This window comes from Chaetomium globosum, genomic scaffold, assembly GCF_000143365.1.
Source record: "Chaetomium globosum CBS 148.51 scaffold_1 genomic scaffold, whole genome shotgun sequence".
In the NCBI taxonomy this organism is placed as follows: Eukaryota; Fungi; Ascomycota; class Sordariomycetes; order Sordariales; family Chaetomiaceae; genus Chaetomium; species Chaetomium globosum.
Window position 1 is genome coordinate 207805 of NT_165976.1, and position 27579 is coordinate 235383.

General features: G+C 55.4%; 7 protein-coding genes and 2 non-coding genes across 9 annotated transcripts; 3 read left to right on the top strand and 6 right to left on the bottom strand.

The window, feature by feature from the left end:
- Window positions 1-91: 91 nt before the first annotated feature.
- CHGG_00071 (uncharacterized protein) lies at window positions 92-2318 on the bottom strand (the record flags this gene model as incomplete). Its single annotated transcript, XM_001219291.1, has 3 exons — window positions 92-346; window positions 479-1909; window positions 1962-2318. 3 exons carry the CDS (start codon window positions 2316-2318, stop codon window positions 92-94), a joined length of 2043 nt encoding a protein of 680 aa, XP_001219292.1.
- An 838-nt stretch (window positions 2319-3156) lies between these two features.
- Window positions 3157-9927, bottom strand: CHGG_00072 (uncharacterized protein; the record flags this gene model as incomplete). The annotated part of the gene is made up of 6 exons (XM_001219292.1): window positions 3157-4736; window positions 4885-6892; window positions 6969-7378; window positions 7483-8491; window positions 8730-9698; window positions 9754-9927. The coding sequence occupies 6 exons, from the start codon at window positions 9925-9927 to the stop codon at window positions 3157-3159; spliced, it is 6150 nt and encodes a 2049-aa protein (XP_001219293.1).
- Window positions 9928-10492: 565 nt separating this feature from the next.
- CHGG_11126 lies at window positions 10493-10584 on the top strand. The gene has a single exon. It is a non-coding gene; the product is annotated as a tRNA-Glu (tRNA).
- Window positions 10585-10767: 183 nt separating this feature from the next.
- Window positions 10768-10838, bottom strand: CHGG_11154. Its single transcript has one exon. It is a non-coding gene; the product is annotated as a tRNA-Gly (tRNA).
- Window positions 10839-11658: 820 nt separating this feature from the next.
- On the top strand, window positions 11659-13421 carry CHGG_00073 (uncharacterized protein; the record flags this gene model as incomplete). The annotated part of the gene is made up of 4 exons (XM_001219293.1): window positions 11659-11831; window positions 11907-12116; window positions 12175-12370; window positions 12489-13421. The coding sequence occupies 4 exons, from the start codon at window positions 11659-11661 to the stop codon at window positions 13419-13421; spliced, it is 1512 nt and encodes a 503-aa protein (XP_001219294.1).
- A 786-nt stretch (window positions 13422-14207) lies between these two features.
- Window positions 14208-16009, bottom strand: CHGG_00074 (uncharacterized protein; the record flags this gene model as incomplete). The annotated part of the gene is made up of 5 exons (XM_001219294.1): window positions 14208-14504; window positions 14617-14778; window positions 14833-15339; window positions 15458-15763; window positions 15824-16009. 5 exons carry the CDS (start codon window positions 16007-16009, stop codon window positions 14208-14210), a joined length of 1458 nt encoding a protein of 485 aa, XP_001219295.1.
- A 1023-nt stretch (window positions 16010-17032) lies between these two features.
- On the top strand, window positions 17033-19240 carry CHGG_00075 (uncharacterized protein; the record flags this gene model as incomplete). The annotated part of the gene is made up of 2 exons (XM_001219295.1): window positions 17033-17338; window positions 17396-19240. The coding sequence occupies 2 exons, from the start codon at window positions 17033-17035 to the stop codon at window positions 19238-19240; spliced, it is 2151 nt and encodes a 716-aa protein (XP_001219296.1).
- Window positions 19241-19365: 125 nt separating this feature from the next.
- CHGG_00076 (uncharacterized protein) lies at window positions 19366-22062 on the bottom strand (the record flags this gene model as incomplete). The annotated part of the gene is made up of 2 exons (XM_001219296.1): window positions 19366-20130; window positions 20245-22062. 2 exons carry the CDS (start codon window positions 22060-22062, stop codon window positions 19366-19368), a joined length of 2583 nt encoding a protein of 860 aa, XP_001219297.1.
- A 1351-nt stretch (window positions 22063-23413) lies between these two features.
- On the bottom strand, window positions 23414-25364 carry CHGG_00077 (uncharacterized protein; the record flags this gene model as incomplete). Its single annotated transcript, XM_001219297.1, has 2 exons — window positions 23414-24424; window positions 24480-25364. 2 exons carry the CDS (start codon window positions 25362-25364, stop codon window positions 23414-23416), a joined length of 1896 nt encoding a protein of 631 aa, XP_001219298.1.
- Between the last annotated feature and the right edge of the window lie 2215 nt (window positions 25365-27579).

The window sequence follows — 27579 nt, forward strand, 5'->3', positions numbered from 1 at the left end:
TCGCTACTTACAAATCAATTAGACTCTGAGGGAACCTCCCCCGCCACAGCATCTAACGCCTGCAGTTGCCTGGTAGCGTGATCGGACAACTTCAACCCCATAGCTGGTGATGGTGTCTCGCGGTAGATCCTGCTGCGTTCGAAGGGCCGCTCAAACATTCAGCCCCGCCGAGTGTCTTCACCCGCGAAACGGCCACGTAGGAGAGGCCAGAAGCAAACTCTGGCGCAGAGATGTCGCAGACAACCTTGTCCAGGGTGATGCCCTGTGACTTGTGGACGGTGATCGCATAGCTGACCAACAGCGGGAACTGCTCTCTTGAACATGAGTCGGCGCCGACCATGAAGTCCTGCCGCACTCGGAGGATGGGAACAGCCAGCTTCTCTCCACTACGGAGCGGCTCCCCGTTCGGCATCGTGAAGGCCGGGCCGTCGTAGTCATCGAAGGCCACCATGATGACCTAGGGCGGGTCTCGCAGCACGTCGGTACCTTCTTTCCAGGATATGTCGTAGACTGTGCCCTGTGCGCCGTTGACGAGCCCGACTTCGGCCCACAAATTTCGCGTCAGCATCACCCTGCAACCAACACACAAGGGCAAGCGCTTGGCCAAGTTGCCGGCATTTGAGGATTCAACCTTCTCCGCACCAACACCCTCATGCTTTGCCTCGACCTGAATGGCGGGGCTGTCCAGGCCAAGCATGTGTTGGTGGTTGTACTCGACGACCTGGCTCTTGGTGGGATAGATGCGAAGCGCATCGGCAAAGCTGTCAACCTCCTCGGGTAGAGGGCTTGGACAGAACGTCTCGAAGAAAGGAGCTCCCAGGAGGATACCTGACACATCAGCCATTTCGCAGTTTCTTTCAAAGGCCCGCCGGAAAGGAGCCTGGTCTTCGCCCTGCTGCCGCTGTATTGTGGTCAGGAACACGGACTTGTCGAACGAGAGGTATGCGTTGCGCCCGACCATCTCGATATCCTTCAGGTCGTCGCGCGTTGAATACAGCGGCTTGTTCAGAACAGGGGGAAGCTGGAAGAAGTCCCCGATCAGGATGACGCTGAGGCCGCCGAAGAACTCGTCGCGATTCTCCGGGAACACCTCTCGTAGGCGCTGGTCGATCCACGCGAGGGTCTTGAGGCCGAGCATGCTCTTCTCGTCAATCACGAGGTAGTGGATGCCCCTGAACCGCCGCTGCAAGGCGTTGAGGGTCGTCGGGGTCTCGGAGAGCGAGCGGTAATTTCCGTCGACGGGGAGCCGCAGAAGGGAATGCAGAGTCTGTCCCCCTATCTGGTTGCTCGCCACGCCCGTCGGGGCCGCCCTGACAATGGGGGAAACTCGGCCATAGGAAGCTGCCTCGGCCTGAAGATGAGAAGAGATCACCTTCACCATGTACGACTTTCCAGTCCCACCTCCTCCGTCGATCTGTAGACGAAGGGGCGGAGGCTGACGGTTCTCGTTCTTGGCTCTGTAGTGGCGCATGACCGTGTCGTATACCTGCCGCTGCTGCGTGTTCAACGTGTCACGGGCTGCGAGGGGCATCTCTTCCACGTCGTAATTACTTGGAGCGTCTCCACGGAGTTGCACCCAGTAACCTCCGGTACCAAACTGGTCGTGCGAGTAGCGACCAATGTGTCGTGTCCAGTCGCAATTGACATCAATGTCTCGGCGTCCAAGCAAGTCGGCTGGTTCTTCGGGAAGTTGGAGGGCGGGGACCAGCCGGGCCACCTCCTGCCAATCCTCAAGTGTGATGTCCCCAGCATCCTCCCCTCGCTCGAATTCATCCTCTTCCGGCAGCGGATCGGGCTCGTCGACAGTACCGTAGTGGTCGTCCTGGTGGTCGTGGTGCTCGAGACAGTAATGATATGCGGAAGTGTAGTTGTCAAACTGCAGATCATCAACCTCGAGCAATTGTTCCGACTGGCGATGGGGGTGGTTCAGGAGCAGCTTGACGCGGCAGAAGTCAGAGTACTGCTGATGGGAACGGACCGGCTTTGTACCGGGGGTAATAATACAACACCCTGGGCATTGCAGGAGGCTGCCAGATCGCCCACCTCGCCGGATTCCGCGCCTTGAAGTTCCAGTCTTGCAGGAACTCAAAGTAGGAGACGTCATCCATTGAGCCAGGCCGCCGAAGATACTTCTCGTATGCTGTCTGAGACTCCTGGATATCGCCATCAGCCGCGATGTCGATTGGGCGAGCATGCCTCTCGCGGGGTCTACAGTCAACACTCTGGACCACTCGGCTATCCTCTTGGAGAGGGAGTCCCAGGAGGATATGGCAGATCTCCTGCGCAGAGTAGTCCCTCTCTCCGATTAGATTGTTCATCAAAGAGAATTTTCTCCGCGGGCGATTGCGCGAGAAATCTCGATGCTCGCTCGCGACGCTTCAATCTGCGAAGGTTAGCTGAAGAAACGACTATCGGTTACCTTAACTAGGGGATATCACATGAAGCTTCTTCTTGTGCCGGCAACTTAGACAGTTGACAACAATCCTTCCGTTCCCGCGGGCATGGAGGAACTGGTCAATGTTCTACTCAGTATTGCATTTGGTACACGACTTGCGTGTCACGGCTGTCTCCGCAGCGGCCTCGGCAGTGCCGCCCAGAACGACTATCACGTCTTCCATGGAAAGGCCTAGGTTTGAAAAGCGGTAGACGTGGAAACGGCGAGAACCGCGATGTTCGCGATTGTCGAGCGGATTGCGAGGACACGGATGGATGGATGGAATTTATTTCGCCCGGAGGCACTGGGCCTATAGGGCCTTAGCACGCTAGCTACATCCGGATCAGATCGTTTTGCGTTTAACTCGTACAAGCCCCCTTCGTGGTTCAGTTGGTTCTTGTTCTTCCATTTACGAAATGATGCGAGGTCGGATTTTGGATGGATGGATGGAATTTATTTCGCCCGGAGGCACTGGGCCTATAGGGCCTTAGCACGCTAACTACATCCGGATCAAATCGGTTTGCCTTTAACTCGTACAAGCCCCCTACTTCTTCCCTCTTTCTCTCGCTGCACCATTTACCTCTTGCCTTGGTTGTTGTTAGCAGATCAACTTGGAGGCTACTTTCTCCAAGTGTTCAGCGTCCTATCTTCAGCAGCTAAAGCGGGACCTGCTGGTTAACCGGCTCGTGGTTGAGGCTCGTGGTGTTGAGTGTCGGCTTCTTCTACTGTGACTGGTCTAGACTCTCCTCCTCATTCAGCTCCAGCCTTCCTGTTGCCATTGCGTATTTGATCGTCGCCCGGACTGCCTTCATATCTGGTGACCAATGCCTTGTATCTGAATGGCGCTTTCCCTCCCAGATAGAACGAAGAGGCTTCCTCTGTCTTGCCCCTGTGCATTGCAGCATGTCTTCCCTCGAGAGCTGTCCCATTTCACGCATCGGAAAAGAAAGTGTTCCACTGATTCCCTCGCTTGTCCACAGGCACAAAGGTCTGACTCGACCGCCCCAATCCTGCTCTAAAAAACCGTTCAGTCTCGCCATTCCGGTTCGGAGCTGCGCCAATACGCAGGCCTCCCTTCGCTTCAGCTTGTCATAGAGATGGCGCGTGTGCTTGCCTGGTAGTGCTGCGTCCATGGCCTTTGAGAACTTGCCCACGCTTACAGGTAGAACTCTTGTCGCCCGTTGTCTTTCCATTGCCAGCCTCATCGCGGTAGACTTGGCCTGGGGTATTTGGGAGTCGGGTGTGCGTCCTTGCTTCGACGCTCTCTGGGCTGCTGCCTTGGCATCTGACCCCAGCGCGAAGTCAATCTCCGCTGGTATCCACAGAAAGTTGACCGAGTTCCCTCTTTGTCGGTGCAGCCTGGCCAAGTCGTAGATTTGCCGTATGATGCTTTGGCCGGATTGCTGCCGCGGCTGTCCAACTGCTGCCAGCGCTGACTGGTTCCTAGTGATCACGGTGATGTGCCTGTGGCAGATGCTAGCCGGTAACTTCTCCAGGGCCATTGCGATGGCTGCTAGCTCTGCTGTATATGGGTTCTGCTCTTCCCTTGTCCCAAGAACAACAGCATAGTTTGTCACAGTCTCGCTAGTTCTGTTGAAGAGAGTATCCCGTGCAAGGCCGCCCATGCCCACAATGCCCTTCTTTACGGATGAGCTGGTTGCGATCACGATTCCCGAAATTTTGTTGACCATCTCGGCCGCCTTCCCTCGATCGGCTTCGAGCGTCGGTCGTAGGCGAGGTACCCAGGGCGGGACGGCGTATTCCTGGATTGTCTCCATCCGGTCAACTCGTACTCCTTCGGCCACACGGGCAATTTTCTGCAGCGGAGATACGAATCGTACGGTGGTCCGGACTTTCTTCATCGCAAGGGGATGCGTTCCGGGCAGCGTGTGGATGTTGATCCACAGACTGGCTGCTGCCTGGGCGTGTCGTTCTCGTACGGGGTAGATGCTCGCTTCAGCTTCCACCACGGCTGTTGCCGCGGTTCGAAAGGCTCCCGTGATGGCCAGGGCCCCGATCTTCTGCGCCCTGTTCAGCCAGCTCAGTGCCTTTTCCCCGCACGCATGCATCCAGACATTGGCAGCGTAGTCCATGACCGGGGCTACTGTCGCAACAAATAGCTGCCTCGCTGTCCGCGGGGAAAGCATCTTCAGCCTCTTCAGGGCCAGAGCGGCTGCGAGGCCCTTAGCTGCCGTCCTAGCAATGTGCTGCTTGTAGCGGACTTCGCGATCCATCACGACACCTAGGATTTTCGCACTTTCCTTCGGTTTGACCACTTCGCCTTTGACCGAGAACGGTTGTTCTGAAAATCGCTCCATGTTCCTCGTGAAGTGTATGATGGCTGTCTTTTCGCCTTCAAACTGCGCACCGCTCCGTTTCTCCCAGTTAAGGGCTTTGTCGATGATAGCTTGGATTCCAGTGCGGTTCGACTCCGCTGACGGGCCCGTTACCCCAGGCAGTGTAGTCGTCCACGAAGGCAATTGCGCCTCCGTTCGCGTCGATCTTGTGCTGCACTAGGTCGGCGTTGAAGAAGAGGAACAACACTGGAGACAGCGGCGATCCTTGCGGAAGACCCGCTTGGGGCAGCTCTTGCCGTCCAGATGTGAACCCGTTTACGGCAATGGTCGCTGTGCGCTTGGAGCAGAAGGCGTCGATCCACTTGACCAGGGGTTCAGGTATCCCTCTTGCCTTGAGCCTCTGGAGAAGCCTGTCTTTGAAGACCCCATTGTATGCGCCCTTGACATCGAAGCTGATCAAACTGAGCACCTTCCTAGCTCTCCATGCTTTGTAGATGTGTTCCTGAAGCAGAAGGAGAGCCTGTTCGGTCGAGCGTCTCTTCCTGGCTCCGAAGTGGTTGGCGGGTAGAAGGCCGCAGGTCTCCACAGCATGGGATAAACGCTCCGCAATGACTGCCTCCAGTATCTTACCCAGCGTGGAGAGCAGCGAGATGGGTCTCCAGGACTTGGCTAGAGTGTATTCGCTCTTCCCTGGCTTCTTCAATGGGATGATCTTGGCATTCCTCCACTGGCTGGGGATGTCGCCGTCTCGAAGCGACGTCCGGAATAAATGGAGCACCCTGTCTTTGACCACTGGCCAGAGCTGTCTCCATACCATTGCCGGTAGACCGTCTTCCCCGGGCGCCTTCCATGGCTTAGCGGACAGGACCTTTTGTTCTATCTCCTCCATTGTTAGGTCTGGCATGTGTACCGGCGCCCGTTGAGGTCGTTGGCCCTCGTCTTCGATTCTCGCTGGCAAAGGTGGGAAGAAGGCGGTGAGTAACTCCTGCGCTTGTTCTGCTTTACCCTCCGTGATGGAGCCATCGGGTCGGACGAGCGGGGGTATCTTATCGCCCATCGTGCCGCTGCCGGTTTGCAGATACTTCGTTGCTTGCCAGATGTTAGCGTCATCGGCCAGGAAGTCGTTCCAATGCGAACTCTTCTGTCTGCGGATGGCGTCGTGGTACTCTTTGGCTGCCATCCTGGCTCGTTGTTCGAGCTCTGGTGCTGTTTGCCCAATCCTACGTCGAGATCTCGCCTGGTTTCTCCAAAACGTGTATGTCTGGCGAAGCCGTGTCAGGTCCGTTGTCCACCACCGCTTGGCGTATGGTGAGGGTTTGGCTTTAGGTGTCAGGCCGTAGACCGCCTCGGTTACCGCTGCCATGAGCCTGTCCGTCTGCTGCTGGACATTGCCGTCCCAGGGGATGCGTTCGAGGTTTGCTGCCACCCTAGTCCTAATTTCCGCCCAGGGCGCGTTCTTGAAGAGGAACCTCGTCTCACTGGGACGGTCCTCCACCGAGGTGTCAAAAGCTGTCTCGATTGCTCTGTGGTCTGAGCCATGGTCGCAGGGGTGAATCGCGCATCTGAGTAGTTGGTCTGCTAGTTCTGCAGAGGCCAGTACCAGGTCGATTGTGCTCTCAATGTCGCCTGACTGCCACGTCTTCGTGCCTCTTGGGAGGAGGCTGCAGAGGGAGTGTTCGTCCATGAGGTTGATGATGCGGTCTCCCTCGCCTTGTCTCCGTGGTGAGACATCGTCCCCTCCCCAAAGCTGGTCGTGGCGGTTGAAATCGCCCGCCAGGATGATATCCGTTCTCGTCCCTGTTCCGTTTCGAAACCTCCTAATCAGTCGGTCAATTTCCCTCATTGCATCTTCCAGTGCTTCGTCACTACCACCCTCCACATACACTGACACCATCAGCACTGCCCGATCTGGGAGCCGAATGCGTGCTGCGGTGAGGTCTGCCGACGGCACTGGAATCTGCTCGACCTCTATATCGCTTCGTACCCATAGCATGCTCCGAATTGGCCACGTGGTTTCTCGTCTTGTCGTTGGTATAAGCTTCGTCCAGTTGTGATGACTCATTGGGACCGTCGTCACCGAGCCTTCGATCAGCCTGGCATATGGTTCGGAGATGGCCAGCACTGCGAAGTCCTTGAGTCCCTCGTCGTTTAGCAGACTCTGCTGCACTTCTCTCCGTTTGCGGACGTTGAGCTGAAGGATCTTAAGCGTCTTGGGCCCCATTGTTCAACCAGCGTACCCGACAGTTCTTGCTAAATGACTCGTGTGGTCCTCTGCATAGCACGCACTTCAGGACCACGGACTGACACGTCTTGTGGTGGTGACCCTGTTCCGCACACCTTCCGCATCTTTGCGGCTTTTTGCAGGCGAAGGCCTTATGGCCGATCTCCTGGCATCTGTAGCACTGGATTGGGCCTTCCCGGGGCGCGAAGACGGTCGTGTAAGCGGATTCTCCGGCGAGATGGAAGTAACGCCCGTCTAGAAGTCGCCTTGCTTCGCTGCCCTTCGTCACGTAGACAACCATCGAGCCGTAGGCCTTGCTTGTATCCTTCCTGCTGAGCCAGGCAATCTTCGCAATGTTGACGTCGTTCTCTGTCCCTAGCGCCTCTGCGGCTCCCGGCAGGATGTTTCCGTCCGCATCGAGGACCGCTGTTCGGTTGGCATTGTCTACCCTCACCGGGTACAACTGGTCTCTCAAATACCCGCACTCCAGGAACACTGATCTTCACTGCCGCTTCCTTGACGAGCTGGACCTCGGCCTTCGTCCCTGCAAATTACTCTGACTCGGTCCGGGTTTCGGGCCTCCTTCACAACCGCAGCGCAACGCCAGTCTTTCATGCTTTCCTGTGCCCTGGCCTCTGTCTCGATTGCCTTTCTAATGTCCGCCACCTGGACGTTTCCCTTCTCTTTCTCCTCCACCCTAGATGTATCGATCGTACAGAACAACGTGTCGGTAAAGGATGAAGGCGTCGTGTTTCGCGAGGAGAGGGTGCGCACACCGCTTGGCTGGCTTGATGGTGGGGTGCGAGCGACTTCGGCGTATGACCCTCTTGCGCTTGGTTGGGACGAAGCCATGGCTACCGGGTGGCGTTGAAGGGTATCAATCTGATCCCGCGCTTGTCTCAGTTCTTCAGAAAGCTGGGTCCTGGTGTCTGCAAGTTGGCGATGTAGTTCTTGAATCGCGTCGTGCTGCTTGCAAATCACCTCGCGTAGTTCGCCAATCGTGTTTCGCTGCTCGGTAATCATTCGGTACATTTCGTCTCGTTGTTCGTTGATCGCCTCCAGGAGCATCTGTATACCTGACTTCCCCGTCTCGATCCGGCTGTTGGCTCCATATAAAATCCCAGACGCGCGTGCTCCTCGCGTCGTAACCGCCCGCGTGGTCTCGCTCGCCGCTCTCCTCGACGTGGTAGCCACGTCCTCGAGCGATTGCATGGCTTCGCGAGCTTTCGCGCTCGGTTTCAACGCGCGGCTCGGTCGTCTCGGCGAAGGTGGTTGGTCGGCCACCTCGACCACGATTTGGGGCTGCGCCTCCGCCGCCATCTTGCAGTCCCTTTGCAGTGCCGCCCGACTTTCACAAAAGCTTCCTGGTCTCGATCGCCTCTCGCCGATGAACCTCTCCCTTATTTTTCGAATGCTCGTTCGTCTTTTCGCGGGTGGCGGTCCTCGAAGCGACTTTGCGGAAGTCCGTTGCGAGGACACGGAGATGAAGCAGTTTCGGCAGAGCCAATGAGGCACGTGACCAACATCGAGTGCAGCGTGCTCACGAACCAATCGGCCATCGCGATAAGGATATCAATTTCCCGTAGTAATTTTTGCTTATCAATTTCCCGTAGTAATTTTTGCTTATCAATTTCCCATAGTAATTTCCAAAAGTTTGAGCGTAATATTGTCCTCCGGACAGGATTAAATAGTATAGGAACAATTAAACCATCTCCTCCCCTCTTCCATAATATTGCCCTCCATTGGACCTCACGGTAGCTGGATCAGGGTAGCTCACCGGCGGTCCATGTGACGCCATCCCATTCCCATACGTCACCGCATCCCCGCCACCATCAGCGGACGCCTCCATACTCTCCACCGCGGGCTTCCCCCTCCCCACCCCGCCACGACGCGCACCGGCCCTCGCCCTCCGGCGCCGGCCCCACCCTAACTTCCTCACAAACACGGCCCGCTCCATCACCTCGGCGGAGGAAGCGGAGGCGGCGGCGGCGGCATAGTCAAACACGGCGCGGTGGCGCAGCGGGATGTGGTTGAAGCGCCAGTCCCACACGGCAGCGTAGCTGACGCGGTAGACCATGAAGGCCACGACGGTGCCGATGGCCACCCCCGCGCAGACGTCGTACCAGTTGTGCGCCTGGTCCACCGTCAGGCAGGCCGCCATGAGCGTGGCGCCGAGGAGCGGGGCGAGCAGCGCCGCCAGCCAGTAGAAGCTGGCGTGGAAGTTGGCCCAGACTTTGAGCTTGGCGTTCATCCAGAGGAAAAGGAAGACGTAGGAGGCAAAGGCCGTGGTCGCGTGGCCTGAGGGGAAAGAGGTCATGGCGTTCTTGACGGCGTTTTTGTCCGGGTTGGTGCAGATCTCGCTAGTGTACATGATGCTATGGAAGCCGACGCCGTTGAGGCCGGTTGCGTTGTGGCCGCGGGCGAGCGAGGGGTCGGGCTGGCAGACGTCGAGGAAGATGGGTCGGAAGCCGCCAATGAGTGTCTTGATGATGACTTGGAAGAGGGAGCTCAGGATGAGCGAGTATAGGAGGCCGAGCACAGCATTGTTGAAGTCCCAGAAGGAGCGGATGCGGAGCTGGGCGAGGGCCATGATGCCGATGGGGATGATGGTGTCGATGACACCGGATATGGACGGGGAGATGATCCAGCCACGGTTAGGGTAGGCGAACTGGGGGTAAACGATATCGCCCGAGGCGTCGAAGGTTATGGGGAAGTTTCGGGTCGCAGCGTAGGGGGCGCTGTAGATCTGTGTTACGTGTTAGCGACTTTGTCTCCGGCGAAGGGAGTGGACGAGGACGTACACCGAGGGTGGCTGCGCCGAAGATGGCCATGGCGAGGATGTCCCGCCACGAGACCTTAACCCAGTCAATCACAAACGGCACAAAACGCTCCCGCACAACCGGATAACGGGGACTCTTGTCGGTTGGCGGGGGCGCCGGTTCGCTACGGGCCTCGCGCCTGTGGAAGGGCAACATGATGGCGTGAAGGTGTATGCTTGTATTGTCATTTATGGTCGGTGTGCTCTGTTGCCCCCTCGATGGGCAGGCGAGACAACTGGGCGCGCTGATAGCAAAGCGACAAACGGCAAAGGTGATAAGGTTAAGCTTTGGAGAGAAAGGAGTAATCTCGAACTCGTCGCTCCAAGTTCAACAGGGACTTGGTAGCATTTGAAGGTTTTGTTACACGATCGCCCCCTTCCCAGAACCTGCTTTGCCGGCTGGCGGCCATGGCCGCGTGCCTAAGTGATGCAATGCCATCATCGTCATGTGTCTGTGTGGCTGTTTTCTTTCGTGGAACGAACCGTTCAACCACAACTGGCCACAAACTGACGTCATGCCAACCGCGTTTTCGTGGTTTGGTGTCAAAGTGCGATGACAAAATCAGCCAGCGCCAGTTCCCCTCAATGTTTCCTTGTTTCCTTGGCACACTTCTGTTTTCCCCGCCGCTCCACTGTTTCTGGTTTGCCACCCTGCCAATCACCTTCATGTACCTGACCATTGCGTCACTCCTCCAACAATTCGGGACCACACACGATTCAAATCGGGTATGGTGTAGCGGTAACATCGTTGACTCTCACTTCTCAGGAGTGACTGCTCTCTCAACAGCCCCGGGTTCGACTCCCGGTATCCGAGTTCTGATGTATTTTTTGCCCTCCGCACCTTTGTGAGGTTGGGGTTGTTCACTTTTTCTTCTGTGGGTCGTGGCGGGGTCCAAAAATCAGCTCCCTGCCCCACCAAAAAATTTTGAGTTTGGATGATGACCCAGGAGTTTGCAAAAGAGGAGAGCATCCACTCGATGCTTCCCAACATACTTGTTGCGTCAGCCGCGAATCGAACGCGGGGCCCATCGATGGCAACGATGGATTTTACCACTAAACCACTGACGCTATTGATGTTATTGCCACATCGAAGCGGGGGTTGACAAGGCAGGGAGGGACTGCTGTTTCAAAGATCGCTTGTGGTGGGTGGAGAATGCCAAGCAAAGCCTCTTTCCCCTGCAGAATGGCTTGAACCCCTAACTGCTTGCGCTCTCAGGGGCTGCAGCATATGAATGAATTGCTTGCTCCTTCCCAAACCAGCTCTTGTCAAAACAAACGGCCGTTTGTCAGGTTCTTTGCCAAATTTTCTTCGAAGTCCTCTGCCTAAAGCTGCAGGAAGTGGGATGTTTCCATCAACACACCATCCCAACCTAATGGTGCCGCCCACCTTCGACTTTCTTTTCGATCTTGCTGGCCGGTGGTGGGACAGTCCCTGTTCTTTGCCATGACTTAATTAGCTACGGTCAGGCCAAGACACATTTCCTGCATTGTATTTCCCCGACATGCTGCAGGGCAGCAATAGTCGTTCCGGTACCTTTGCAACACGGACGCAAGGGACACAAGAAAGCAATGGCCCATTCCAGTCTCAGAAGCTCGTGATTGACGCGGTCCGCCGTCAAATCATGAGCCCTGCCCCGCTTTGCAGCCGTTGATTGTTCCCGTTCCAACGTTGTCACTCGTTGCCCCAGGCGGCCAGACCCCTCCCTCTTCAGCCTTGTCGCTTGTGGTGGTTTGGTGTTTGCCAATCTTCAAAAATCACCAAGACAGACAAATGTCTCAGTCCACCGTGGCTGTAGAAGCTTGCTGACAAGGAACTCTTTGGGAGTCATTGCCTTAGGATTCTTGGATACTGGCGAGAAAACAGTCATGCAGGGTACTCTGGGTCCCCATGGCTCTAGCTGGCCAGGCTGTCGCTATGCAGATGCGGCCTTCGCTGCAGGTGGTGTGTCTGGGACATCGCCTTTCAACCACAATGAAAGCCGAAACAAACTTCATTCTTCTGTCACACTCTTTGCTGGACCGGGAACAGTTCCGGACTGCACCTGGGCTAGACAAGAAGCGGTGAGAAAGCTGGATAAGGCCCTTAGGTTTGGCGACGTCCTGTATTCTCCATGGTCCACTTACACCCCCTTCCAGAAGCTCTCCCCTTTTCCTCCTCATCAAGACCTCCATCAGCCACAGGAAGCAGATGGGATTGATCTATTCTCGTCCACCGAGCAACCGCAACTCGCTCTCGCTCGTCCCATCCACAACTCAACCACACCGCCACCATCGTCGAAGAAAGACTACCCGCCGACACCCCAAGGCGAAAGACACCAATTCCAACCCCAACACCCATCCACGCACGTTAGTACACCCCCTGTCTATTCTCCTGGCACAACGGACAACGACTAACGCTGCCCAGTATGCACTGCGCCAATGACGTCCCGCTGAACCAACGCGACACCTGGACTTTCGACGACATCCAGACCCGCAAGCTCCTCCACTGCAACCCCTCCCCGGAGGTGATCCCGACCCAGACCCCGATCCCTACACATACCCACACCACGACAACCACGACCACGGCCACGGCCACAGCCACGGCCACAGCCACGGCAACCGTTGACACCACAACCTTCACCACCACGACCCTCCCCATCCGCACCGCCGATACCAAGACCAAGGCCAAGGCCCAAGCACAGGAACAAGAACAAGACACACACCATGGACACATCCCAGTACACCAACGTCGGGCTGACCGAAGCGGCTGCCCTTGGTCTGGCGCTAGATCTCTCGCGTCGGCAGGAGACGGAGCGCCAGGCGCTAGCGGAGCAGAGTCGACTGGCTGTGGAAATGGAGGCGAGGCGTGAGAGGGAGAGGATTGAGAAGAAGCTGGCGGAGAGGGCGGCGGAGAGGAGGGAGCTGCTGGAGGCGGAGATGACTCAGGCGGAGAGGGACATGAGCTTCCGGTTGGAGAGGGAGATGAGGGCGAGGATGGAAGAGGAGATGAGGGCCGAGCGGGAGAGGGCGTTGGAGAAAGCCAGGCTCAAGGCACAGCTGGAGAAGGAGGCGATGAAGAAGACTCGGGAGCTGGAGGAGGCGGCCATTGCCAAGGCAATGGAGGAGTCCATCATGTCGGAGACGACGCGGAAGCTGATGGAAATGGAACATGCGGGGAGGGAACAGAGGCGATTGGGGGCTGCCGTGGGCCGGATGATGGCCGATTCAGAGGCGGAGGCGCAGACGGAGAGAATGAGGCGGCGGATTCGGGGGCAACCCGCGTCGGAGTGGGCAAGGGAGACCCCGCAAAGCACGACGGAGTCCGCACAGTCTTTCGCCACTGCGCCCTATCCGACCTACACCAACACGAACAGAAGCTGGGGTCCGCTGCCGGGGCCGGCCGGGTACGACCACGCTTCCCCGCAGACCTTTGCGCGCCGAGACCTCTTCATCAACGACAACCAACGTCCGCGCCATTGGGGCAATGGTGCCAGGCCCGGTCTCATCGGCGAGACCCATGCCACGGGCTGGGACAATATGGGCATGGGCACTGAGCAGTGGCGCGGGACGACAACCGAACGTTGGGATGGCGTCAGCCACCAGCAGAATGGTACTCGCGACGCATACAAAGGGTACAAGGAGGTTTACAGGTCCACCAGGCGCTTCTTGTAGGGCACGCTTGGAAGACGGCAGCCCACTGGCGAAGTTCGAGCGTAGGATCTCGCCGTAACAGTCGCTAGGATAAGTTGCTAAGTTTCAGTTATCCTTGTCCCCATGTTGTACTATTTCTGGCGGAGATCTTCAATATTCTGGGCCATGCACTTACCGCCGAAGTTCCCGGATCCGTACCATATCGTCGTAAAACTCATGAGCTTGTCCAAGTGGTTGTTCCGGTCCTTGCGCCCGTGCGTACACTCGTAGTGCAGCCTACCTACGCACTGTGTCCAGCCATCCGACCTGTTCCGTGGTTTCTTATCCCGAGGCCTGTGATACTCAGGCTGTCACCTCGTTCAATATTATCGGGGCATGTGTCTTGCTACGATAAACAAGGGCATGCGGCCAGGACTGTGGATTGCTTATCCGATTGTCGCAACACCAACCCTTTAGTTGAACCATCCGTTAGATATGGGGCAGAAACGCAGCTTCCACCGCATTTGGCATGAGTCCAGCTAGCAACAACACAATATTCAACCCGGGAGCTACTAAATGCACGGAGTGAAACTCTAAAACGACGGAGTAACTAGGCCTAATTAAACAAAGCCCACCAAAATTTTGCGGCAACGCACCTTAGCCAGCCACTGGCCACCGAACCAACAGGGTCAATCAATCAATCTTTCAAACTTCGTCAACTGCAACGCGATGCGAATCAAACTGGCTCTGGCTGAATCGCTCAAAAACGCAATAAAAATCAGATTCAACAAACTGAAATAAAGTTGGTTTACTACCAGCCCAGACCGCCTACCTCCCCTGCCCTGTCTGCCAGCCCTGTGCCTGTGCGCCCTGCCCTGTATACCAGCCCTGTGCCTGTGCCTGCGCCTGCGCGCCCTGCGGTGGCATCGCATTGAAGCCGTTGATGGTTGGCGGTGCCACGTAATAGGGGAGTTGGCTTGGCGGTTGCGCGTGCGCCCCCCCTCGCCCCCCGCCCCGGTAACCGTACTGGTCCTGCATAGGAGGCTGTTGCTGGCTTGCATACACTGGTGTTGACGTTGGCGCGGGTATCTGGGACAACGGTAGTAACCGCTGAGCCGCCTGCGCCTGTGTAAGGGTTGTTAACGCCTGGGTTATCCCAGTTAGTTGCTCTTGCAACCCCTGAATTTGTGTTGTTGAGCGTTGAGCTGGGCAACTGTAGGCTTCTTAGCCTTCTTACGAGGGTGCGGGGCTTCGTCATGCGATGGCACGCGTCGACTGCTTGTATCAATGCGCCCTCCCTCCTCTTCTGGAAGTGGCCGTGGGCCGTTGTAAACGCGGTTTCGATGGTTGACAACACGCTCGGGGTCAGCTTCGTTAAGGAGGGGAAGGAAGTCGGGGTCTAAGGGCTAGAACAGTTAGTTTTCTATATAAATAACCTGAGAAGCCGACTTACTCGGTCCCTTTTCAACCACCAGTGCCCGTTCAGATGTCCGAGCTCGATCTGCGCATTCGCCCGCGCAAGACCAGCGATTGTATGCGCACATGGTAGACCGAACTGGCGGTTGAACGCGCCTGTACAGATTGATAGAGGCTTCTTTGCCTTCTCTGCAGCCTCCACGATTTGGAGTTGTTCGTTAATCAAACGCAGAGCTACGAAGCCAACATCGTATCTAAACCGCGACATAACGCGGTGGCTATACTTCCTGACCTTCCTGGAGCTCTGGTCGTGGAGGTTGGCGCGGTAGCTCTCCTGTAGGCGACTGAGGGTCTCCTCAATCGCCTTAATGAGGCGGCCGAGATTGACAAGTCGGTTGCTGATTAGCTTTTTTAATAAGCCGTGGGCACCTTCAGTACGGGAGGTTACCCGTATACCAAAGTTGCGGTAGTTCTTGATGGAGAAGTGGGCGAATTCGTGCCGTAAAGGGAGGTATGTATCGCGAAGATAATTGATCAGGCCTGTCTCAACTGTTAGAGATATATCCAGGTTACCTGCTGCAAAACTTACTAGGCTGGTCCCTGAACTCGTTCCTTAAGGTATCCTATTCCCTAAAAAACTCAGCTTCAGTATCCGCATAGACCACAGCCGCCCAGGCAGCGAGGAAGCCATCCGCATTATCGAGCAACTTCCGCATACTACCCGCTGGCGCGCGGCCAACTAGCGGCGCAGTTTCCGGATTGCGAATGCCCTCATCTAAGTGTTGAAGGCGGTCGTCGCCGGCGAGTAAGCGTATACCTGTTAGCCGGGCCGACTTATCGTAGTTGGCTGGGTTAATCTGGAAGTCCTGCCCAGGTGCAGTACTGATATCGACATCGTCCTCGCGAAGGTGGCTTCCAGCACTCCCGCGGTCGCCCAGTACAGTTCCCTCGAGTGTTCCCTCCCACTTCTTTTTTGTGTTGGAGGCGACGTTCTTCATAATATGCCAAAGGCATAGCTGATACTAAACACTGTTGTTGAACAGGCTTCGCAGAGCATTCTTGAGCGCTTTGTCGTAATCCGTAATGATGACTTGAGGCTGTGGGATCTCGTTGGCGGTAAGTAGCGATTGAAGAACGCTAAGAACCCACGTAAAACAATCCTCACCCTGCTCGCCACTGAGCAAGCAGTAACCCACGTTGAAAGTTGTGTGCATGGCGGTTAGGCCGCAAATCTGAAGGAGTGGCATATCGAACTTGTTGATCTTGTAAGTACAATCAAGCGACCAGACCTCTGGGTTCTTTTTCCACTGTTCGAGACACCAATTAATTATAGGTCCAGAACACCCGTTCAATCTTCCCATCAACAGTGTCGTTGTGGCGGTAAATGCGGTACGTGATATCGGGTGTCGTCTGCAAGTGATAGATGCAGCTTTGTGTCGGTGTAAGTGGCCCAGCCTTGAGTTAGTTTTGCGTTGCAATGATGTTGCCAATGTCGGACCGCTTGATATAGATATCAGGGAACTCCGCGCGAATCATGGAGAGGATGTCGTAATGGCTGTTTGTTGGCTGTGTCGCATGCCGTAAGATGCTTGCAACAACATCGTCGGTACGATCAAGTCGTCGATGGCTAGCGAAGTAACCCGCCAAGTGATTGAGTTTGTGGTTGTGAGTTATCTCGGAAGTCCCAGACCTCCTTTCTTGGGCGTTCTTGCGTTTTCCAGCCGAAATGACCCGCGCCAAGGCGCGTAAGACGTATTGCCATACAAATTTCAGGGCAAATGTATCGCGCTAGTCCTATATAGAATCTGGCCCACTTTTAACCAAGAACGCCTTTGAAAGAGGTCTGGGTTCATTATTTGGGATCTGGGCCTTACGACCAGCGCTCCCCCATACAAATGGGAAATTCCTGTCTCAGACACTCGTAAATATCTCAACACCAAGACATCACATCAAAAATGTAATTAGTAGCGGAGGATGGTGCGAAGCGCGTGCGTCTAACGGTAGTAAATTTATTATTTTAATCGCGTTGCATTGTTGATCTGTTGTTGCAAAGCAAAAAAGGATTACGACCAGCGCACTTCCATCCGATCGATGACCCCCCTCCAAATTCAACAGACTGTCTTCAAACATCGTCAAAATCTACAGCGACGTTTTCCTACTATATATCAACCTCCGCGTACTTTTTTCCATCGCCACATCAATTGCGCATTGTCAGCGCGGCTTAGAGGGTGTGAAAAATGGACTTTGGCGACACTGATCAGCTCATTAACGATGCCATTTGCGCAATTACTGGTGCTCAACGCGCTCGCGACGGTCAGATCAAGGCTGTGAGGCGTTTGGCATACGACAAAGAAGACACGGTGCTCGTCGCCGCCACTGGATACGACAAAAGCGCAGTCCTATACACCTTCGCCGCCCTGACAAACCGGATCACGGTACAAATCGTACCTCTGACGAAGCTGGGCGAGAACCAGCGCGATAACATTGCGAACAATGTCAAAGATTCGAATCCGGCGTGGATTGACGGCGACACGCACCTCAAAGTAAGCGTTGTTACCCCTGACCCCTGATATAAGCCTCTGGATGCTAATAGTTATTAGAATCCCAAGATCTGGGACGAAGTTCGCAATGGCGACTACACGCATATTATCTTGAGCCCCGAGCAAGCCGTCAACCCGAAGTTCAAGTCTATCCTGAGAGGCCCAGAATTCCACGAAAAGATCGGTCTATTCGCCATCGACGAGCTTCACATTGTTGGCGAGTGGAGGGATTTCAGGCCAGACTTCACGTATCTCCATACATTGCGGTCACTATTACCACGTTGGGTCCCGTGGTTTGGCTGTACAGCGACGTTGGACAGGGACAATCAGGATTATATTCTTAAGCATGCTGGGTTTGACCTGCGGCGTCTGGAGATCATCCGCACCTCTGTCAATCGACCAGAGATCTCCATCGCTGTACAACCGCTTGTTCGCGGCTATATCAATGACTTCCGACGCCTCCATTATCTTCTCGAAGATTCCACAGTCCACACGGTTCGCAGCATCCCCAAAACGATCATCTACATCGACAGCAAGCCCCGGTTGATCGCGGCACGATGGTCTCTATGCAAGTACGCTCAAGAGAAGTGTAGTTTCTCTAAGGAGTTTGCTCGCAAGGTCATACAACGGTACGATGCCGACGTTCGTGATGCCGACAAGAACATCATCTTCAACAACCTGGCATCTGACTCTGATTGCCGTATCGTCTTAGCGACGGTCTCCCTCGGTATGGGGATGGATATCCCTGACATCGTTCGAGTTGTTCAGTTCGGCTTGCCGAAGTCCCCCAGCCTCGCCGACTTATGGCAGCGCTTTAGTAGAGCGATGCGTAACACGCAAAAGGCGGCGGAACAGGGATATATTCGCGGGATGGCTGTTGTATTCGCGCCTTATTGGGTATTCAGTCATATTGGAAGCACTGATAAACCAGTACCAAAGATTAAACAGCCAAGAAGACGACCAGCCCGTCAACAACAAGCCCACATGCCCGCCATTGCTAGCCGTCTCCGGGAGATGGCTCTTGTTGATCGCGACGATGACGATATCGCTAGTCAAGGCAGTCAGAACAGCAACCCAGTCAGCCAGACATCGCAAGCCATAGAAGAGGCTGCAAATGCTCAACAACAAGAAGAGGCTATCGCCCTCAGCTCCGTTGGTCTCTGGGACTTCGAAAAACGTATCAAATGGAGCAAAAACGACATCACTGCGCAAGAGAAACTGGATCTAGTTATCAGATCCTGGCTCAACAGTGGTTGTTTCCGTGAGTCCGCGCTAGATTATCTACAAGAGCCCAGCATCGAAGACGACCCGGATCTTGAGTATCGGCGACCACTTGATAAGGAGTTCTGTTGTAACGGCCACAACTGTAACCGCACGCTGGGCCGCATCCCACCACTTGAACCGCTGAATAAAGGGCAGGAGAAGCCCACAACTGGCTCGTTGGCAGCATTCGCGATGGATCGGTTGGCGGTATGGTGCAAGGAGCAGGCGCAACAGCTAGTTCCCGCCGAGCATCGCCACTTTGACGTACTGGGCGAGATGTGGATGGATCTTCGCCTTCAATATGCCGTCGCCCGTCTGTTTTCGCAGGGCCCCCGCAAAAAGCCAGAGCTCCCGTTCAACGATGTCCCGTCGCTGGTACAGAAGCTCCCAGCGATTAGAGAGTGGGAGCACCTTCAGTCCAGTGGTCCAGAGCTAGTAGCGGTCTGTACAGAGTCAATCGCTACAGTCATTGAGGCTCGCGATGCTTACAAGAAGAAGAAGAGTGCAGATAGGGCAGCCCGCCGAAGCGTTGGTATAGTGTCGGGTTCTGGCACAGAGGCAGTAAGCGGCACAGTAAGCGGTACTAATGAAGGCCGCAAGCGGGCGGCAGAACCATCAATATCGCCAGCATCGAAACGCTGAGATATCAAATTTGTAAAAGTAGTGTAATTAGACGATTTCCGGCGATTTGAAGCAGTTTGACAGTAACATGCAGAAATTTGCGCTCAATTTGTTCTACATACTCTTACCCCTGAACCCCTGAACACTCAAATTCCCAATCCGCCGACATCGTCGTCTTGATTATTCAAGTCTACACGCCAGAAGTCATCTTCGGTAACGTGGAACAATCGCTCCCCTTCATCCAGCCAGTCGATTTCGTCGTCTTCTGTACCACCTGTACCAACGCCAGGGATCAGCCGCTGATCAGCTGCATCCTTGGGCTCGGGCACAACGGCATTGAAGTCAGCAAGCTTCGCTAGCAGCTGTTTCTGACCCTGTTCGTATATATCCGGGGCATCGAAGCCAGCAGGTGGGATGTCGGCCGTCCGGCGCCGCGTAATTCCATCCTTGTAGAGCTTGCAGGCGTACGAGATGATGTCTGCCGTCGCGTCCCCCGCAGTGTGAGTACCCTTCTGCTTGGCTCTGAATACGCCTTCAACCGACTTGCGAATAGTTGCGAGATAGTTGCCATTGAGCGCGAGCCGGGAGAACGTCGCCTGGATATCGTGCGTGGAGTTCTTGTTGAACTTGACGTCGAGCGCATACGATGCGTTGACGTGCTCCAACAACAAGTCGATGGCTTTGTAGCCACTGCCGGCGGTCGTACAGCGAATCAACCCGCCTTTGAGGATGGCTTCGGCGAGACCAGTCTGTTTCGCGACGCTGGGATGCAGAATCCATGCGAAATACAGCATCTCTGGGCCATAGTTCGATCCTTTTCCTCCCCAGAAGAGGACAGGTAGCATTGGAATGATCTCCCGAAGAAGACCGTACTCACCAACACGGACTGCCTCGTACATCATCAGCAGGATCTCAACGCATTGCATGAGGCGGCAATGGTTTCGGAACTCCACGTCGATAGAGCCGGGTTCGGTATCCTCATAACGGCCTGCCCACGCGGCGGGGGATAAGACTGTCTCCTAGACGTGGTCGAATACACCCCCAAAGTCATCCTCGTCCATAGCCTCCACCGCATTCAAGATGCCGTCGACTGACAGTGGCCCCTGCAGTGTGCCTTCTTCAATCAGATGCGCAATGATGAACGCCAAGATCCGAGCCGTATACCCGTGTATAAGAAGAGGTAGCGCCTGGTGATACTTGATGTCCTTCTTGGTAATATTCTTGCCGCGATGGAAGAAATGAACGTCGGCCGAGATCGTAGCGGAGGAGGTCGTCTTGGTACCGGTATCCCAGAACACCCGGAACAGCATCTCAATATAGTTGAGCTTGATATGGAAGAAGGCGGGGATAGGAAGCATCCATTTCTTTTGCTCCCATATATCGACAGACTCAAGCTGTGAGTTCTTGATGCGCCGGATGAACGACGTCGTTTTATGATCGCCGTAAACAAACACCAAGCGGTCGGCGAATTCCTTGAAGTCTAGTCGGTCTTTGAAGAGCGTCTCGTGCAATCCGTACACGCCGTCGATCGTGCCCTCGTCCTCAAATATCGCGCCAAGTTGAATGTATGGAGAACGAGGGAAGGTAACCCTCTTAACCACGGGCAAGGGCTCAACGTTCTTCTTGAATAGTTTGCGGAACGAATGCTTGACTAGCCATCGCGACGCATGGTTGATAACAGGGCGCCGTGGCAGGAGGTACTCGATGACCATCTTCTTGGTAAACGGAACAGTGATGTCGATGTCGGACTGTTTGAATGGGCCGTTCAGCTCTGGGCAACCAAGAAGGAGGGATGTGGTAAGATTGATGAACTGGTCTTGCTTACCGCCAGCCAGTTCGCGAACACGACTCTTGAAGTTGAAGTTGTCGTATACCACGATGCCATTGGGGTCGTGTGCCACCTTCTTGATACCATCTTTCGCCTTGGCCGCCATCTGGTTCAGTAAGCGGTTGAGAGTTGCGTAAGAGGGGATGACGCCGATGTGGTTGAGGACTTCAATGGCTCGACGCGCAGTGCCGTTCGCAATGAGATACAGACCCAATATATCGCGCAGGAAGCTGGCTTTATTGCGGGCGAAACCGCCAAGCAAGATAGATACAACAAGATAGATCTGGTTCTTGAAGTCGTTGTTGGCTTGAACTGTCGAAACGCCGTTATCCCACTGAGTCTGCATGACTTGCGAGAGTAATCTGACTGTAGTAGGCGCCTTCTCCTTGAGTGTTGGCCACGCTCTGGCGAGGTTCTTGTCCAGCCATTCCGTCTTACAGATATCCTCAACTGTGGTGGGATCTGCTGCTTGTTGTTCTTCGGGCTTGAACTCGCTGAATGATGGGTCAACTTGCAATGGCTTCAACTCATGTCGAATTCTGCTAATTATACTGTCGTCCTCGCCCTGCGCTACTCTCACAACAACGTTCTTGCTCTCTAGAGCGGCCTGTACCTCAGGCTTGAGCAGCACATCTGCTAGTTGCTTTGCCCGGCGAGGATGTTTCACCCACTTGCTGATGAACGTGTCCAGGTTGTACATGTCTGTGTTGCGAGACCTTCTCGCCCTGCTTCTCAGATTATTCCAGTGACCCAGTGTCTCCTGGACAATATCATCCAGCGCTGTACCTTCATCATCGTCTTCCGAATCAGCCTCATAAGCCTCTTCCTCCGCCATAGTCGCCAGACAGCGGGACGGGCTAGGAGTACCCCACGGGGTGCTAACTGAGCGCGTAGACGAAAGGACAGATGACGAAGATGGGTGGTGCGGTAGTGTGAGAGTACGCGGGAGTGTCGCTGGCAGCGCGGGCAGCGCAGGCGGCGCGGGCGGACCCTCTTCAACATCGGAATCAGCCATCTATGCGGTATAAATTAGTATGGTTAAAAGGCGCTGAATATAGCTATTCGAGGGCAACTCACGACACGTTTTTAATCGAGGTGTTGATCGAGATGTGGTCGTTGGCGCAATTCGTTGAGCCAAATCGCTGGTCGAAAGGTAGGAATTCCGAATGGATGGATGGATGGAATTTATTTCGCCCGGAGGCACTGGGCCTATAGGGCCTTAGCACGCTAACTACATCCGGATCAAATCGGTTTGCCTTTAACTCGTACAAGCCCCCTACTTCTTCCCTCTTTCTCGCTGCACCATTTACCTCTTGCCTTGGTTGTTGTTAGCAGATCAGCTTGGAGGCTACTTTCTCCAAGTGTTCAGCGTCCTATCTTCAGCAGCTAAAGCGGGACCTGCTAGTTGGAATTCCGAATAATGCGCTCAGACCAGTGTTGGGCTCAATTGCAGGTGTGGGCCACTAATTCAATCTATTGGCTATGAGGCCGTCACGAGCTACCGTAGGAACCGTCACCGCATACCGTAGCACCACCCCACAACGCCCACCGCCTACCTAGTAAGGTAGGCGGTGAAAATAATCGCTCACCGCCTTCGCGATGCGCGCGCAGCGCTCGTCAATTGCCACAGTGCAATCAAATCGCAGCGCAATTCAGCGCAAACAGCGATGCCGCCAAGCCGTTAATTCTGGCTACCTATGCTAGTTCTCGCGATTCCTACAATAACACGCCCATCGCTGGGAATTGTGCACAGCCAACTAGTGCGCGTGAAACCGTCAATTACGCTGTGAACCTTCCTGCGGGCCATCCCGAGCCATTTCACCCTGAGACGGTCCTTCCGCCTCGCCCACAGCTGCATTTGTGCCTCCCCTGGCCGTCTGGCGACCCCGTGCCTGCGTGCCTCGCTTCGCGATGCCGCCACGGCTTGCGCCAGCCGTGCTTCTTGGTGTTGAAGGCGCCGCACGCCCTCCCCGCGCTCGTGAACCTCTGGATTGACCGTCCCGGGCACGTCTGGACGCGCGCGCTGCTGTTTCTAGGCCATTGATCGTCCTGGAGACCCCAGGCTCTGCCTCAACCAGTTCCACGCCCTCCCATTGCGATGGAACACGCTGTATCGACGGCGCAAGGCCTGACTGGCGCGATGTGGCACGTCTGGTGCCCCTGGCTCTTGTTGAGTGTCCCCTGGTGCTAGCTGCTGTTGACTGGGGCGTTGCCGACGGCTGTGGAGGGGGCTGTGTGAGCCGTGGTGCCGTCGAATCAGGGGCAAAAGCTGTAGAGCCGCGTGGTCTGCCGCGCAACTGTGTGACGCGGTCAAACTCGTGATACTGTAAGTACTGATCCTCGTCGACGAGGCTTCTCTCCAGCCACTAGTATGGATGGAAGTCCTCCTTCTTCAGCATCAGATTCTTAACTTGGTAGCGCTCAAAGAGCTTATGGCTGCAAGGCATACCATACTGCGCTGTGAATCGGCCGGTACAAGGCTTGAGAGCTTCCGCAGTTGGCCGACTGCGAGACTCGACAGCGCCAAGCATAGTTCGGTATTGCTTCGTCACCAACTTCAACGCCTTGGAGGAGACGTTATAAGGCGCTGAGCCAAGCCACTTCTGGCCTATGTACTCGAAGCGTAGGCGGTTCTTTTCCTCTTTGACTGCTTCCTTGACTGACCGCTCCATCTCTGTAACCATGTTGAAGGCTTGGCCGACGACTTGCTTTACAGTGCTGTTGCCGTTGATCACAAAGCTCTTAAGGTAACCATTGACTGACTCGACTGGCGATGTGGTGCGCTGGCCGAAGTTGAGTCTCTTGTTGATATAGCAGCCAGCCCACTGTTCGACAACAGGCAAGTAGGTAGTCTCGAGATACGTCAGAATAGCTGTCTGGCTAGCAAAATACGCTCTCATCATCTCCCACGCAGCGTTGAAGGAATCCAAGCTAGCAGAGTAGATCATGTGCTCCCAAAGGGTATACATGCCAGCCATTGAGTACTCCACCTCTGTTGGCAATGGTTCGAGAGAGCCGTCGGCAGCCCTGTTGGCTCGATTCACAACTCGCTCAACCTCTTCCCCATCGTCTTGTCGAGTGTCAAGGTCAGAGGGGGCTTCTGACTGGCCAGTTGACTGCTGTGCTGACTGCTGTCCTGACTGAGCTACCGCAGCGGCGGCATCTTTGTTCCACTTCTTCTTGAAGTGCAAAGCGACGTTCTTGTTGATGTGGAATATACAAATTTGCGGCTGGGCTTCCGGATATACTCTGGCAATCGCGTTCCGCATGGCGTCGTCGTAATCGGTGATGGTAACGCTTGGTGTTGAGGCGCCGATTCGCGCGCGATTGACATCAACTTGGTCCATCAGCCAGTCGAAGCCTTCTTGCCTCTCGGGCTAAACTGAGGCCGAAGCCACATGCAAAGGCCATGCCAAGGTGGTTAAGCCCTACAACTTGGAAGAAGGCAAGCCCCTTATTGTTGGTCCTGTAGGTGTTGTCATAGAGCTGGACCCATGGGTACAGAACCCACTGCTTCTCGCACCATTTGTATGTCCAAAACAAGCCCTCTGGCTTCCGCTCTGCCTCACCGTCATCGGGGGCCGCTGCCCACTTGATTTGGTGCATGATGCCCTCATCATCAAGTAGCTTCTTGGTTGCTTGGAAGGGTGTATAGCCGTTGAGGGACTCCTTGCGCAGCCGGTAGCGCAGACTGCGTAGTTGGCGCCGAGTAAAGACAATGCCTGGAAACTTGTTGCGCAGGTCAACAGCCACTTCGCGGTTTGAAACCGCCGGTCTGTCGATATACTGCGCTACGAAGGCCTTGTGCTCAGTTCTGAGTCGCCTCGCGCACTGAAAGTCTTTTGCCTCGTGATTGACATGGCTCTCGCAGCCAGACTTGATGTGGAAGGTCCATTTGCGCTCCCCATTAACCAACAGCGCCTTCGCGATGGCCTGCCACGTACAGCCTTGTTTGACTGTCGAAGTGTTGCGAGAGTGGGCTCTGGAGGGCTGAATCTTGCCCTTGTAGCAGCCGAGATCAACTCGACTGGGCCCAAAGTCCTTGATATAGTTGTTGCTGCGCATCTTGTAGACGGCAAAGCCAGCCTTGGCTCCGTGATCGTGAAGGTCGTCAAGCAAGTCGTCTAAGCAATCGTACTGGCTGTTGGTAAGCTTGTGGCTTGTCCCGGGGTTCGAGAGCGGCGCTGGCAGCGCTTGCGCGTCGCCCCGCGCGCTCGTATCGCTGTGCGCATCGCTGTGCGCATCGCTGTGCGCATCGCTGTGCGCATCGCTGTGCGCATCGCTGTGCGCGTCGGAGTCGAGCTCTGAAAGCGCCATATCTATCGCTGGTTAGCCCTGTAGAGCGCGCGAAACAGCTGGGGCGCTTACTGAAGGTACGCGCGCAGCGCAGTTGCAATGGCTGTTGGTGTGCGAGGGTTGGTGGTGATGATGATGCGTGCACGCGCGCAGAAAGCTGGAAGTGCGGCAGAATTGCCGAAGGCGGGGCGGCAGAATTGTTGCGCGAGGCCAGGGTTAGGGATTTGTGTGGGCAGAATTTAGGCCTACGGTATGCGGTGACGGTTCCTACGGTAGCTCGTGACGGCCTCCTCTGAAAAGCGCTTCAAAGGAGGGCCAAGTGCGGCTCTCCAACAATTGGATTGAGTCGATATCAGAAGTTGGCGAACTGGGCGAGATTGTTTGGCTGCTTTTCTCTCGCTGGAAGATGCATTTGATCAAGAGGAGATAGGATGGACAAGTTGAATGAGATGGACAGTGGCGGACTATCAGATGGACAGGAAATCCGTCTCAACATCTCGAGAACTTTACGGTGACGAAAGCACCCCGCCGCACAGGGCTCCCAATAGGTTCTCGGGGTCCGCGGGGATTAACTATGCAAGTGCGGCCCTTATCTCGGAATTCCCAGACCTCTTTCGAGGGTGTTCTTGCTTTTCCAGCCGCAGGCTGGAAAAAGGCCTGTGCTTCGGCTCGTAAGGACGTAATACCATACATTTTTCAGTACAGCCAAGTCCCGCTAAGCCTATCTGGTTGGGGCCCACTTTTTGCACAGAACGCCTTTGAAAGAGGTCTGAGGGCATTTTTCGGGATTGGGTCAGGTTACCGAGCATGCCCCCATACAAATTGAAATTCGATGCCGCAGTCACTCCTAAATATCTCAACACCACAACGTCGTACCGCAAATATAAATAGTTCTGGAGGATGGTCTGAAGCGCGCGCATTTAATGGTAGTATTTTTGTTGTTATAATTCACCCAGGAGCCACACCGAAGCAACCGCCCCCGTAGCGAGCCTTAGCGAGCGGAGGTGGCTGTGCGTAGGTGTGGCTCCTGGGGTGAATTATAACAACAATCATCGCGCAGAACCCAATTCTTAAGATACGACAAATCTACACGATGAAACGATAGCTCGTCAATTGCACCAGCTTCTGGCAACTTTTCAGCTCATTTCCAGCAGATGGCGGGCGTGGGAGCTGCAGACGCGCCCGGTAGAAGTGGCGATAGTGGCAACCGCGGCAACGGGGCTGGCGACACCATTGCTAGCCCCAGCACCATGATTTTGCCCTAGATGCAATACCCGAAGGCCTGTTAGCATGTTCTACGGTAAGAAGGGCGGGTGGGTTGGAAGCTGTACTATTTGCCGTGACGACAAAGCCGCTACGCGCCGTCAAGAAGTTGTTCCTTACTCCCACTTCGTCACGCCACTGAGCTAACTATGAGGCTATTCCCAGCTTGCACGCGTGGACTATCTACGACGAAGCCTCGAAGCCTCGAAGCTGCGGCTGCTCCATCCTCCAATCCCTCAAGTTCTCAAGCAGTCGTCCCTCCCAAATCTTCGTCGCTTTCCCAGCAGCCATCCGCGACACCCAAGCGGTCCCAAGCAGTAGCTGCAATTACGCCCAGCCAGCCACGAGAAGCTCCTCATCGCCCAGTCACGCCTTTGGCTCTAGAGGAAATTCGCGTTGACCTTGGCACGCCGCTTGCAAGTCTACCGTTGCAGCTGTCCGAAGGGAGGGTTACAGCCCATCCCGCAGCTATAGCAGCGACGTCTCCCCACTCTCCTACGCCTGTAGTGGCACCGTCACCGTCGCCGCTACGGCGGCGAGATCGAGTCTTCAGTCGCATTACCTCCGCGGCAACTACAGCAACTTACTTTCGCCGTGGCCAACACTCAGGCGACAGTCCCCCAACGGCACAACCTCGCAAAGAGCAAACTGATATCCAACGGCGGCACCGTGCTGAGCGACGGGGCGGAGCTGAGACTAGCCTCACACCTACCCTAGCTCAGCTACGGGCAAAGCCTTCTTCGTCTTCGTCGCCGTCTCTCTCCCAGCTTGATTCATCGCACCCCGCTCCCACCACACCGGGAGCCGGTGGCCCGCCGCTCGTCACACCGGAGGTGGGGCAGGGTCACTCTAGTGGGAGCTTCTTGCCGTCGGGCCGGTCGTCGGTCCACTCGTCTCGATATGACGGTGACGACGTCCCCAACAACTTCTCCTCAAGCCAGCTTCCCTCCAGCCTCATCCCCCCTCCCAGTTG